The sequence below is a fragment of the Vicugna pacos genome, chromosome 3, assembly GCF_048564905.1.
Source record: "Vicugna pacos chromosome 3, VicPac4, whole genome shotgun sequence".
Taxonomy (NCBI): Eukaryota; Metazoa; Chordata; class Mammalia; order Artiodactyla; family Camelidae; genus Vicugna; species Vicugna pacos.
This window is the reverse complement of record NC_132989.1, coordinates 23,414,080-23,428,784: the sequence shown is the minus strand read 5'-3', so window position 1 is coordinate 23,428,784 and position 14,705 is coordinate 23,414,080. Positions and strand designations below refer to the sequence as shown.

The window sequence follows — 14,705 nt, the reverse complement described above, 5'->3', positions numbered from 1 at the left end:
TTTAGGATTCCCCAAATTTCATTCTGAAGCTAACTATTTAGTGGGTTTAACCCTCTCATTCAGGGGAGCCCCAGTTCTGGATGCTTCTCAAACAAAGCCTGTAGATGATAATATACATGGAGATGTGAGATTACAGTTTCACTCTAAACAATGGCTATTTTTAAATTTTCCCTCCTGCAACTCTAGTCTTACCAACAGATGGCTTAGTCATGAAACTGAAGTCACCTAATTGTAATTCCTAATGAAAACTCAGCACCATCCTCTCAAATTGTCCTGTTACAGTAAAGGCATGTCTCCTTCAGATCCCACTAATGTCCATTATGAATTAACCTTTCTCTCCCTGTTTTTTCACCTAATTCTTTCCTGATTTTAGTTGTGCTGAAAGTTTTCCCATAGTAAAGCAAAAACCTTCCCCAGCCCTGCTTTCTCATCTCTTCATAGCCAACACTTCTCTGCATTGAGTAGTTTCCATCTCACCACTTTCCATACACTTAAGTACCTCCAGTCTGACTTCCTCTCCCACTTAACTAGAATTAAGTGTCCACATTGCTAAATCTTTTATACATGTTTTCAGTCTTACTTTTGACCCCTTGGTAGTATTTGGCCCTGTTGATCATTTCGTCCTTTAAGTACTTTGGCTGTCTAGGGAGTACAATTTCTGTGCCTCTCCCCTCTTCTCACATTTTTTTTTTCTCCTCCGTCCCCGCATTTCTACTCACTTTGTCTCTTTTGCCACTCAGCTCTACCTTCTCAGTTTCTCAAGGCTTGGTCCTAAGGCCTCTTTACCTCCCTATCCCCCACTTTGAACTCCCATTCATTTATGTTATTAACTCAAAATTTGCCACTAACCCACACCCTTTTCCCCTGAGCTCAAGACCCATAAATGCAGCTCCTTTAAAATCGATGCCAAACTCAACTAGCCTTATCTCCCCAACTGATCCTTTTCTAGTGCTCTTCAATAGCTCTGCTAACCAATGAGATGTCATTCATCCATACTTCCATATCCAATCAAGTTAATGACCTGCCTTTTGTCCTAAATGATCTGTTTAGTTTTCTAACGGTCTCTTCTCCATCTTTCTCCCCTCCACTATCCTCACAGTGGACCCAGAATTATTTTTCAAAGACGCGAATCTGATTCAGCACACTCAAGATTTTTAAAATTTGAGGGCTATTAGTCTGACTTGTATTCACTAATTTACCCCAGGTGTCAGATGACTGCCTGCCGCTCTGCATTTAAATTTGAAACCCCAGGGAAATGGCCTTTCCTCCAGCCTTATCTATACAATTTTTCAAAGTCAGCCTCAGGGTTTTCACACGTGCTATTCCTTTGCTCACAAGGGACTTGTCTCAATATTTTACATTTAAATTCTCCAAATGGCGGCGGCGGCCTTTTCGACGGGATGGGTTTTCGCCATCTTCCGCCTCAATGACCCTCCACAGAATTCTAAGATTAAAAGTCAGTCAAAATGTTATCGGTCCCCACTTCCTGCCCCCAACACTCGTTGGCAAATAATCGAAGAACACCGGAGAGGATAGAAATCGGGTCTAAGCCAGGGACCCCCGCGACTCGCTTCTAATGCATACACTTACTTAAATTTTGCAGTACGCAATTGAGGGGGGAGGTGGGAAAAATCCTTTGTGGGTAATGGGACTCGACTGTAACTCTAAATCTCCGTTTCCCGCCACAGGCGGACTTCAGAATTAGAGAACAACGACCGCTGCTAAGTGAGCGAGCGACGTGCGCGCGCTGAGTAGGGGGAGGGGCCTGGCGCGCGCAGAAACGGGACCCGAGGTGGGTGGGGGCGAGCTCTCTCGCGAGACTGGGTTTGTTCTTGGGCTGCCGCCGCCGCTGCCACCTCTTACCAGCGCCGTTGCTGCGGAGGATTGTGGGAGCCTCCGCGTCCCGCTTGCTAGGAGAGAGGTACCTCTCCTTTTCCCTCTCCCTTTCCTTAAGGTAGGCGTGAAGCGGGTAAGAATCGGGGTGGGGTGGCCGGGGGCTCTCCGCATCTGCCGGGAGGAGGCAGCGACGGCGACAGGGGCCGCGGGGAGCCGGCGGCGCGCCTTTCTTGCTCGCTCCCGCTCCCCCGCTCTGCCTCCCTCCGCGCTGCGTATGTGAGCCGCCTGATCGGCGGCCGCCATGTTAGGAGCTCAGTGGCGGCGCAACCAGCCTCCTCGCGCGGCGGAGGTGAGCGGTCCCGGAGGGAGACACGCGTTCAGCCAAGGGGCCAGGGTGCGACGGGAGAGTCGGGGGGCGCCGGTGGCAGCCGATCGTCCGGGCTTCCTGCGTCCTGGGCTTGCTGTGGGCGGGGGCGGGACGACGAGCCCGTTACACGCGGGCTTGCAGCGCCGAGGGGGAGGGAGGAGCAAGCGCTCGAGGCCTGAGGGACCGACTGTCTATAGGGGGCCTGCCGTTTGGGGAGGCTAGTTAAGATAGCGAAGACCATGGATAGCGCTAGCCCCACGTATGCTTGCCTCCCCCCCTCTTTGTGGATGAAAATGTGCCCTAAAATGGAGGATTTCACGGACCGAGAAGCTTAGCCGTTCGAGCAACGTTTCTTTCTTGGTGTCGCGGCCTTCGCTCCTCTCCTCACCCATCGCTTTATAGCGCCCCCTAAGAATCGTCTGTCCTCCGCCCACCCATACATGCGCGCGCGTTTTAGTCGGACCTCAGAAACAATCCCTCTCCACCCGCCATCGCGTAAAAATGGCCGAAAAATGAAACGTTAACGCTTGTTTTTCGTATTGCGTCGTATATAAATCCTTCTGCAGTATGCTGCGAGGCAGATTTGTTCTTGTTTAGAGAGTCCCTTCACATTCCTTTTCCTCTTTATTAAAATACTATCAATCTCTGTTCCTCTAGAGAGGATGATGTCGTGTGGGACCTTCCGGTTTCCAGACAAAGGGTTTAGAGTACGGCGGTGTAGTCGCCGCATCGTTGTTCTTTTCACTGCCGGCGCTGTGCCGTGTAATATGTTCAACAGGGACTTTTTCCGTTTACTGTGAAGGAATATCTCGAAGATGTTTATCCTGTTCTGCGACCCTATATTGTGGAATGGTCATATTGGACCAATTACAGTTTTCCAGCCAGATATTTCTAGAACGGTTATGGCGACTCCGAAATTCTAGTCTCTGAAGCGCTCTGGAATAGAGTGCGAGTATTTCCCAAGCTGTAGTCATGAGATTTTGCGTTGATGCTGCGTGTTGAGCGGAGCTTGATAAAAGATTTTTAAATAGATGAGAAAACAGTTTTCTCCCAGGTAAAGTTAAACAGTTGTATTCGGGCAGAAATTATATTTTAGGCTGTTTTCACACATTTTCGAAGTAAAATTTCTTTTAGAAACTAAATTGCTCAGTCATCTACCGAGTCTTATCGATATAATTGTTTAATGTTAGTATTGTTTTGGAAATCAAGAAGCCGGGGGAGACAGTTTTTTGTTGCAAAAACTCTGCGTGTGACTTTCCCACTTGAAATTAAACACAATTGAAGTACCATGTGAAGATTCTTCTGGATGGTTATGTAAGATTTGGAAAAGAGATCGTTGGCCAGAAGCGTTTGTGTTCAATGTGCTTTAAATTTACAAATCTTACCTTGCGTTTTATGTGCTGGTAACATTAATGTATACTTTACCCAGAGGGGACGTTTTTACATATCTCCCTTCTCAGCTATGGAAGTTGCTTTTACATAGCATTTTGAACTAAATTTGGGAGGATTGAACCACCCTTAATTTGAACATTGTGTATGTGGAGAGTCTTTAAACATAATGATTTTACTAATGCTTTTAGGGAAGTGTAAACACTAAATCAAATTAAAGTCAACTTATCTAAACAAATTTTAACAACCGAAGAATGCAAGGAAAATGTCTTATGTAATAATAGAAATAACAAGTACTTCAAATCCCTCATTTTATAGAGGAGAGAATTAAAGCCCAAGGAAGCGGTGTGTTCTTGGAACGCTTGAATTTTGATTGGATACTTGATTCAGGTTCTGTATGTTATACTAAATAGGTTTAAAAATGGGAGAAATGCGCTTACAGGAATTTATTCTCGGGGACTAGTGTGTCAAAGATTTGTGTACCTAAATGTTAATGTTGGTTTTTAAGCATATTGAAAATCGAAAAAATTTCAGCATTTGGAGATCTGCTAATTATAGTGTAGCCATCGAGTGGAAATCTATACAGCTATTTAAAACAATGCTTTAAGGAGAGTAACGATGGGAAAATTATAGTGGAATATAGTATTGAGAAGAAAATGTAATGAACTAAATTTGATACAAAATTTGATTTTTTGTTCTTTGAAAGCACATGTAAATAAGCATAAAATTGAGATACACCAAAAAGTTTTAGCTCTGGATGTTGGCATTATGGGTCATTTGTATTCTCTTCCTCTTTTTCTGAAATTTCTACAAGAAGTTACATTTACTTTTGTAATGAGGAAAAGTGAAACTTTTCCCTAAATACTAGAACTGCTTGAAAGATCAGAATCTCATGTTTTGTTTTTTAGGATCTCACATATTTTTGAGGGAAATTGAGATAGAAATGAGCCAGCTTCCTGAAATCTGAAGTGCAGATTGTTCAGAAGTGACAAAAAGAAGTACTTGTGTAAGATACTCTGGTTATTATGTTTAAAGAAAGGAATGTGAAGACATTCTTATGTAAAGGAATTATGTAATTATTACGGCCAATTATTAGGAGTAATGCTAATTAGATTATGGTATGAACTAGCGATTTTTAAATGATCAAGACCAAAGAATTGTTTAATGCCTTGTTAGATAATGGCTCTTAGTACATCTTTTAGGTAAAAGGCTGTGTTTTGTTTTTGTATGTCTCTTTTAGTTAGAATTACATTAAAACTGTCCATTCCTGTGGCAACAGGTTCTAGGTATACTTGACTGGAGATTTGGGATGGGACAGTACTAAGTTTATTGGGGGTGGGGTGGCAGGGATATGTAGACAGTGTAATTTCAGTGTTTTATGTATGTTATTCCAAGGTTAACACCATCCAGGAAATAGCTAAGAATTTTAAATGATAGCGATGGAATGGCTTTCTTGAGGGTTGGTAATTAGGATGGATGGATGGATTGATTGATTTATATGGAGGTACTGGGGAAGTGAACCCAGGACTTCCTGCATGCTAAGCACATGCTCTACCACTGAGTTATAGTGGTCTCTCTTATATCATTGGGATTAAGGGTTCTGAAATGCTGGATAAAGAGGTTTATAGTTAGAAAAGCTGTTTAGTGGATAAAGATAGAGCATAGAGAAAAGCCAGTGAATTGAAAGAACTGTAGATACATAGCCTTTAAAAGTATTTTAGCTTTTGACTTACTGCAGATCATATCTACTATAAGGTATGTATCTTAAGTATAAACTGTAATACAATAGAGGTTTTATGTTAAGATCCTGTGTTATCTTTCCTCACCTGAATATAATTTACTATGGCAGATCTGAATGGATGGAATATCTTTGATGTATTGCAGCCCCCATGTGATTTTTGAGTTGTAAATCAAGCCCTGCCTAATGTTCTCTATGAATAATGCTCAGAAGTCTTTGAAATTAAAATGTACATGAGATAGCAGTGTAATCTTAGGTGTAATTTTTTTAATTTTTAAAAACTTTAATTTAAAATTTTAACTTAATTATTTAAAGACTTAAAAACTATTCTGAAGTTTAATTGATACGCTTGCTTTTTTTCATAGGGAGTTTTTAAATGGCATATCTCTTGAGTTTCTTTTGTCTTGAGTACCAATAGCCTGTGGTGGTTGATACCTGTCTGAAGGCAGAAAACAAAGGTTAGTAGGTTAGTAGGAAAAGTAAAGTAGTAGGAAGACAAAGAAGGAGGTTCCCATGGTGAGGGGTGGAAGGATAGTTCTTCCCAGCTGTTGCTGTTGGATGTCCTGTGGACAAGAAGAGCAAAGAGCTGGGGAGATGCCTATAGTAGATGTCATAGTGGGTAGGCAGTAAATGCAAGTATGGAAAGTAATCTGTTAGTTGGGATCTTTGATTTGCAATATCATAGGTTGTTAATGAAGGTAGATAACTTTCTAGTCTTTCAAGGTGATTTATGTGGTTTTTTCCTTTCTCTGTGGGAATCACTAGGATATTAAACATCTTCCTTTGGTAGGTATAGTGACCGATGGGAGTAGAGCCTATAATCTGTGAAAGTTTAAAGGCAAGTGTTTGAGCACCTGACTCATACAGTAGTTGGGAAAGGAACAGTAATAGCAAAGCAGTACACACATTAGTACTTAAAATTTTCTTGCTGTGAGAAGATGTGAAACAACTGAAAAATTTTAATATTCACCTATTTATCCTGATATGGTCTATGATATTTTGAAAAAGAACAATAGTGGAGGGAATTTTATACATAAGCATCAGAAGACACCAAGAAATACTCGTAACAGCATTCTTGATAATAATAAATTTGAAACAGTCTAAATAATCATCATTTGGAGAATGAATAAGTATATGTGCCATAATGGCATCTGTATTGCAGTGAAAGTGTAGGTTTAATTGATATATAAATCTGTTTTAGGAAGCAAGTAAGAACAATACATATTAAGCTGATTTGTATAAAATTAAGAAATGCAAAATTAACCCTTTTTTTAAAGGATACATGTCTATTAAGTGGTAAGACTTTAAAACAGGAGACTGCAGAAGAGGAGGAATCATTGGAAATTGATAGGCAGAAGGTATCTAACGTTTTGTTAATATTGTTTCTAAACTTGGGTGTTTGTATGCACTGTGATTTGTATACTGCTTGATATAAAGGGGAGATGTTGGGCCTTTAAAGAATTACTAGTATTAAAAGGAGAAAAGAGGAGGTAGGATATAGCTCAATGGTAGTGTGTGCTTAGTATGCATGAGGCCCTGAGTTCAATCCCCAGTCCCTCCATTAATTAGTTAAATAAATAAATAAACCTAATTACCCCCCAATGGAGAAAGGAGAGACACATTTCAGTGAATAGTTACAATTGCACAAGTATTAGACAGACTGTGTACCTGCTCATAAAATGAACTTTCTATTAAGGTGTTGGCACGTAGTGGAAAATAGGTTCAGAGAAGTATGATGTAACCAATATATATAAAAGGTGTTGAAAACCATAGTGTGGATTTCATGTGGTAAATAATAGGGAGTAGTGCGTTTTTGAGCAGGAGAGTACAAAATAATGAGTGATGTTTTAGGAGGTTTATACTGGAAGCTGAACGTGGATACAAAGAGGCCATCTGAAAGGCAGGAATATTGAGGGAGTAATCCTCTGGAGAGTAAGGTTATGGTTAAGGAAATAGGTAAGGACTGCATTTCTGAAGGATGAGAAGGTAATTTAAAGGTAGATTGATAATAGAGAATGAAGGGGGAAGAGGTTTAATTTGTTAACTTTCACTAGAATCTGCTTCTTCATTCTTAACTTGTCCAACTTACTAACATTCTTTAAATCCGGTCTTTTAAAGTTGACTTCTGGTTGAGTGAAAGAGTTCAAATTTTAATTCTGGCTTTGAATAGAAACAGATGAGATGTTAAAAGTTGCTATGCGAAATAGGGAATACAGTACAAGTGGAAAGTTTATATGTCTCTGAATTAGTTCTTATACCTCTGAAGTTTGTTTTCTCATTTGTTGTGAGGATTATATTACATAAAATAGATGATCATTATGGTGCTTGCCATGTTCCAGGCACCATTACTAAGTGTTTTATGTGGACTAATTTGTTAAATCTTTACAGCCTTATGAATTGGGTGTTATTTTTATTCTCATTTTACTTGTAAGGGGACAAACACAGGAATGTTAAGTAATTTGCCCAAGGTCACACAGTTATTTTCATCCAGGCACTTGCACTCCCCAAAAATCTCAGTTTATATCAAATCAGGGTTGTACAGATGTTTCTGGGAACCAAGAGTAGATCAAAGTGGAGTGGAGTGGAGTGAAAAATCTTGAGGAAAACCACAAATTTTGCTTTTAAGTAGAGAGTTAGCCAAGTTAGTGTTGTATATCAAATCGAGTCAAAATTGTCAGTTAATTGGAATAACGTTCTATCCTGTAATATGGGTTTCCTTAACCAATTTTCTGTGTTGCTTTAATATGAAACTGTTTAATGTCTAATTGATAAAGTCACTAGGCAAAAAGTTTAAACCTAGGAAGAAGAAAAGAATTCCAAGCTTGAATAATAGGAATTCTTTCTACGGATTATCATGAAGGTTTCTGTTTTAGCAGCTGGAGGCACTGTTAGCCTAAGGATCAAGAAATAAGCTAGAAGTTCAATCCATGGTCTGTAATACAGATTAAGAGTGATAGTCTTAAAGCACTTAAAAATATTAGTACTTCTTTTTCAGTCTACCTGGGTGCCACACTTTATAATGGTTTATCTTTGCTTATTGTGTGATGAGAGGCATGCTGCTTTATACAAAATTGAAATTACTAGTAGAGCTAGATAAGCAACAAGGGTATGTTGTACAGCACAAGGAATTACAGGTATTATCTTGTAATTTATAATGGAGTATAATCTGCAAAAATACTGAATTACTATGCTATACACCTGAAACTAATATAATATTATAAATCAACCATACTTGAATTAAAAAAATACGGCTGAGACTTTATTTCCTGAGGGATTTACCACTTAAATTATTTTTTGAAAGATTTTTTCAGTCACTCAAGGGCATGTCCTACTGAGATGAGATTATGGCACTGAAGAACACAGACTCAGTCAAGTATAAGGTTTTAAAGTGGCTCAAGCTCTCTATATAAAACTGAATCATTTCTCAGATAACATTTTTAAAAAGTCAAACCCTTAAATGAAATACAAGTTATAAAATAATATTGACAAGATAAAATGATGTAAGGTACTATTAAAAGGAAAACTTAACACTGTAAAGTGGAAACTATGTTGATAAGTTATTTATAAAGCCATTATAAAATTAATACTTGAGAAATTTAAAAATAAGCAATAATTAACCTAAGCCTATACTTTAAATTCTTTTAATTTAATTTTTACTTTTTGTTGAGATGTGGTTGATTTATAGTGTACAGCAAAGCATCAGTTATACATATACATACATACATATTTTCAAGTTGTTTTCCATTATAGTACAAGAAGTTGAATGTAGTTTGTTCTCTGTGCTATATAGTAGGTCCTTGTTGTTTGCTTTATATACAGTAATGTATATCTGTATTTTCTTAATGGACGTGCTGGGGATTGATCCCAGGACCTCGTGCATGCTAAGCATGCCCTCTACCACTGAGCTATAACCGCCTACTCCCAACCCTGTGCTTTAATTGGAAACTAGGCAGGTGCTTGGTTGAAAAGTTCTTACCACAAGAATCAGTGCTTTTGTGTGATTGATGACAAAACTTAAGCAGTTACCTTTCCAAATGATGCTTCTTTAAATTACTAATAGTGAACTATCTCTGTCATCTGTCAGTGACATTTTTACTGTATTGGTATTGTTGGTTACTACATATATTTGGTATATTTGCACATGAATAAGTTAACAAATAACAAGAGTGTTCCACTTTGATAGAAAATGTGGAAAATCTGAAAGTTGTACCTTTTTGTTTTTAATTCAGAAAGGGAACATACTATAAGAAATTATCATTTTCTAACTGTTGATAAATTTTTATGTGGAATTAAAGGGTTAGAATAATGTCAATGTAGTTTTTTCACTGAGTATCTCTACAAGCCTTTATGATTATACTGTCTTAAAATTAGTTGTTTTTAAGAAATTATTTTGCACAATTGCTTAAGATCCATATGGTAGTATTAGATACCTTTAAAACAGCATTTTTAGATTTACAAGCTGAAGTTCTTTTCTATAATATTTTTTAAAGAACTGAAGACTGCTTAACGCTCATTTTACTTGCTGCTAAATAACTCTCAGAAAGAGTGCATAATATAACTAATAAATATCTTTATTTTACAAAAGAAGTCTAGATATGAAATAACTCTGTTTTCAGTGAATTTTCTGAGTGTGTTAAGCTTTGTTTCACAGTAATGGAATGTGGGTTTTAATATGATTAACTGAAACATTTCTTTTTTAATATTTTATTTATTTTATATTTTGTTTGTTTTTGTTTTGCGAGGGTTGGGGGATTAGGTTTATTCATTTACTTTAACTTATTTTAGTGGAGGTACTGGGGATTGAACCCAGGACCTCTTGCATGCTAAGCACGTGCTCTACCACTGAGCTATACCCTCCCCCCCAAAACATTTCTTAACCATACAGATAATTTGTTCAAATGTTGAACACAAAGCTAACATTTTTAGTAGCACTTGGAGTTATGTCATGAACTAGGTTTAAGTTTTAGGTTAGTTATTCAGAATTGTCTATACAAATGAGCTTTAAACCTGTTCAATAAGAATTTGAATATCAGATTGTAGTTATAATGGCATTTGTGAAGCCTAATTATGGATAATATTAATGTTTACTGTTGGGAGGGATAGGAAGGGTGTACTTTCTTTTTTGGAAGTGAAAGATTCTGCATTGATGAGCATTTAGAATTTATTGTATAATGAATTTAAATGGGTAAATTGGATTTTGACAGTAACATTTTAGATCAGTTATCTCAAAGGAACTATTCTCAAATTTTCTTAACCTCTAGTATAATGTACTATAGAAAGGCAATTTTAAAAGAAGCTAATCGTTAAAAAAAATTTTCAGTAACTTAGTTAACGTCTCGGCATTGTAAGTTTTTATTTGTTGTAAACGAAAGTCTGACTTAGGTTACTTTTCAGTAATACTGCTCTCGTGTCCTTGTGTGGGACTGCATTTTAAGGTGAAACAGTCACAGAAATACTAAGGTTATTCTTAATATTACAATTACAAGTTGTCATGGGATTTACATGGTTTGTCTTGCCCTTTTTCTGAGTTTTTCTGACATCCATTTTCTGTTTTGTCCTAAGGTTACCATCTTTTACTTCTCTTAACCTTTCCTTTTTGCAGATCCACCATTTTTATATATGCTGAAAAGCAAAGTAATTGAGATCTCCAGTGCAACAACCTTTTCTTTGAAATATGATCAATTTTAAAAAATATAAATGATCATAATGCCACTGTATAATTTCCATGAGGGAAAAGAATACTGCTTTCAGAAGATGAGCTTTTTAATAATGTAAAAAACTGGCTGTCACATCAAAGGCAAAGCTGCAATTCATAGTAACCTTGATACTTTAAAATTTTGATTTCAAAAACCCTCTTAACCGTTTTGATTTTTTTTTTTTTTTAGTAAAGTATACATGAAAATTTAGAGGGTCCTACCAATGTTGATGCAGTATTTCAACTGCCATTCCGTATGGCATTTATGAGACATATCAAAGAAACCTTCATCCAAAGAAGTCCACTTATTCTTGTCTTTATTTTATTAATCCTAAAGCACTGAGTAGTTTACATAGTGGATCTCATCTAGACCTAGTTTCTTTGGTGTCTTTTCTCAAATTCATCTCTCTTGGTGTGCAAAAACATCTGTAATTCCAGTCACTTCTGATGGCATTTCTTTGTCTTTTTAACTTTGTTACGTCTTTTTGTAAAATCTAAGTCTGGCCTGCAACTTTTTTTTATACTTCCTTTACCACTGTTTTCGTCCAGTGTTTCCTTACTTTAATCTGTCATTGGTGGAATTGGTCCCATAATAGACTTGTAACTATTGAATATTGCCTGGTTTTTATGTTAATGAAGTTTAATATTTTAAACTAACAGTGCTTAGGTGTATGGGTGATCAAAACAACTAAGCAATGCCTCCTAATAGAATTCTGTAGCAAACAATTTAAGACTTAATCTCTGTATGTAGTTGTGATTATAAAATTGTTTCATGAAGGACATTTGTATGTACATCATTAACAGTTTATGAGATAACATAAATGCTTTGCAAATTCTTATTTAACAATTTTTGAGGTAAAATAACAAGGAAAATGAAAATAATTTCATCCAGAAACACATCTTGGTGGATTGTATTCAGAATTTAAAATTTCTAGATGATGGGGCTGTTCTTGTGAAAAGTTTACAGAAGAAGTCTGTAAGCAAGATCTCGTTTTCATTTTCACCTATTTTGAGTTCTACAGGTGCTGTGTTGTAGCCCTGAGCATTAAATGAGCATTGATGGCTGCAACCTGGGGGAATTTCACTTCTTTAAGTCACCTATACTTCCTGTATCTGGGTTTTTTCTTGGGAGGTCTCCTTTTTCTGTACTGGCCATACTTAGTTCTCCTTACCTTATAATGAAATAAGCACTGCCCAAAATAGGATGAACAGTAAGAAGGCAGTTAGTTTTTTGGCTTAAATTTGTGTAGAAATCCTTAAACTGTAGGAAGTCACTTATTTTTCTTCACATCTGTCTTTACCTCAAGTTGATTTTGCTGCATAAAAGTCTCAACTATTATGTTTGGTCTTAGATCTTATACTAGGTACTTGACACCTAAGCTTCATTTACCTGTGATTTTACTTGGTTCTTTCTGTTAGTGCTAAGAGGTCTCGTTTTTCTAAAGTAGAATACAACTGATTCATCTTGCTGACTTGCTGACTTGATTTTTTTGTTTGTTTTTAGTCTTCTGGAACTTAAGCATCATACTATAGGGTGTATTTTTATTCTTCCAAACAAAAAGACCCATCTATATTTTTATTGAAATTTTGATGTGTTCAGACATCTAGCCCTTCAATTGATACGTTTTTAAATTCAATATGAAATTCCCTTTAATAGTTAAAACTTTAGCATGAAAGACTACTTTTTAAATATCTATATGCAGGCTCTGCATACATCTGGAATCTGTTTAAGATATGTAATTCCTTGTAAGTTTGAGATCTTAAATGTTTTTTTTTTAAATCAACGTGATGCGTAAGTTTTTTTTTCTAAAAAAAACGGCATCTACTTAAAGGGATTTATGACTAAAATTGCTTATTTTTCTACAGAGTTGTCTGCTGGTTCTCAGCTTGAAGAAGATTCTACAGTCCTTATTGATCCTTTTTCTTGGCGTTACCATTTTTTGAAGCAAAGTTAACCTAGTTTTCTAGTTTGAGCTTTCTTTTTGGCCATCTTTTAAAAAAAAGTTTTTTTTTGATCTATAAACTAGACAAGAGATAGTTCTACAATGTCCAAGTCATTCCAGCAGTCATCTCTCGGTAGGGACTCGCAGGGTCATGGGCGTGACCTGTCTGCAGCAGGAATAGGCCTTCTTGCTGCTGCTACCCAGTCTTTAAGTATGCCAGCATCTCTTGGAAGGATGAACCAGGGTACTGCACGCCTTGCTAGTTTAATGAATCTTGGAATGAGTTCTTCATTGAATCAACAAGGAGCTCATAGTGCACTGTCTTCTGCTAGTACTTCTTCCCATAATTTGCAGTCTATATTTAACATTGGAAGTAGAGGTCCACTCCCTTTGTCTTCTCAACACCGTGGAGATGCAGACCAGGCCAGTAACATTTTGGCCAGCTTTGGTCTGTCTGCTAGAGACTTAGATGAACTGAGTCGTTATCCAGAGGACAAGATTACTCCTGAGAATTTGCCCCAAATCCTTCTGCAGCTTAAAAGGAGGAGAACTGAAGAAGGCCCTACATTGAGTTATGGTAGAGATGGCAGATCTGCTACACGGGAGCCACCATACAGAGTACCTAGGGACGATTGGGAAGAAAAAAGGCACTTTAGAAGAGATAGTTTTGATGATCGTGGTCCTAGTCTCAACCCAGTGCTTGATTATGACCATGGAAGTCGTTCTCAAGAATCTGGTTATTATGACAGAATGGATTATGAAGATGACAGATTAAGAGATGGAGAAAGGTGTAGGGATGATTCTTTTTTTGGTGAGACCTCGCATAACTATCATAAATTTGACAGTGAGTATGAGAGAATGGGACGTGGTCCTGGCCCCTTACAAGAGAGATCTCTCTTTGAGAAAAAGAGGGGCGCTCCTCCAAGTAGCAATATTGAAGACTTCCATGGACTCTTACCGAAGGGTTATCCCCATCTGTGCTCTATATGTGATTTGCCAGTTCATTCTAATAAGGTGAGTTAATGCAACAGATACTTCTAATTTCTTTTACATTGTAGTGCCTATTCTGTGTTTACCTATATCTTTTACTCTAATTCTGTGGTCTGATGACAGAGTTGATCAAGAATTTTTATACTTTTGAGAACACTTAATTTGGAAGGTAATTGTTTTTGAGCATTTTAAACCAGGGCTTTACATTAATATAATCTGCCTAGATTACTTCTGGCCACAAAGCTGTCATCCACTGGGATTATCTTGTTGGTTTTTGGCATCAATATGTTCTTCTTAATCGTATATTTAAGCAGGTTTTTTTGTCTGCTTTGTTGAATTGTTTTAAGTATTTTTCCTTTTTTTTTTTTTGCAGTCAATGTGCTCTGCCATTCAGGATGCTAGATTTCAGCTCTCCATCTGTCTTAATTACTGATTTGTATGTAGTAAAGATTATTCTTGAACAATTCTCTTTTTTTCCTTATCTGTGGCTACAGGGAAAGAGTTAATGTAGAGCCCTGGTGTTTGTTTCAGTATATTTCATATTTTAGATTAGTTCATTCTTCCTTTTTTTAATTTCCCTTTAACACAAATTCTCATGCTGTAACTGAAATTTTTCATCATTTTTTTCTCCTTTTCCACAACTTTCTTAAACATACTTCAAAACTCACTTTTTATTGTCCCATATTGCATCTGTCCCTTTAGAGACTTGGAAAAATCAGCTACTGCAGTATCCTGCTCTGTGTTCCT

General features: G+C 37.2%; 1 protein-coding gene across 10 annotated transcripts in view; it reads left to right on the top strand.

Annotated features, from left to right (window-relative positions):
• MATR3 (matrin 3) overlaps window positions 1–14,705 on the top strand; it is a 43,509-nt gene that overhangs the window by 14,385 nt on the left and 14,419 nt on the right. For 3 of the 10 annotated variants that reach the window (XM_006204575.4, XM_072956747.1, XM_072956751.1), the window contains one exon: window positions 12,892–13,982. In XM_006204575.4, coding sequence (XP_006204637.1) covers window positions 13,071–13,982 — 912 coding nt within the window. In that variant the 5' untranslated portion in view covers window positions 12,892–13,070. Of the gene's footprint in view, window positions 1–1,810; window positions 2,186–12,891; window positions 13,983–14,705 lie in introns of those variants that run through there. The other 7 variants (XM_006204576.4, XM_015239517.3, XM_072956769.1 and 4 more) reach the window with 6 other exon arrangements.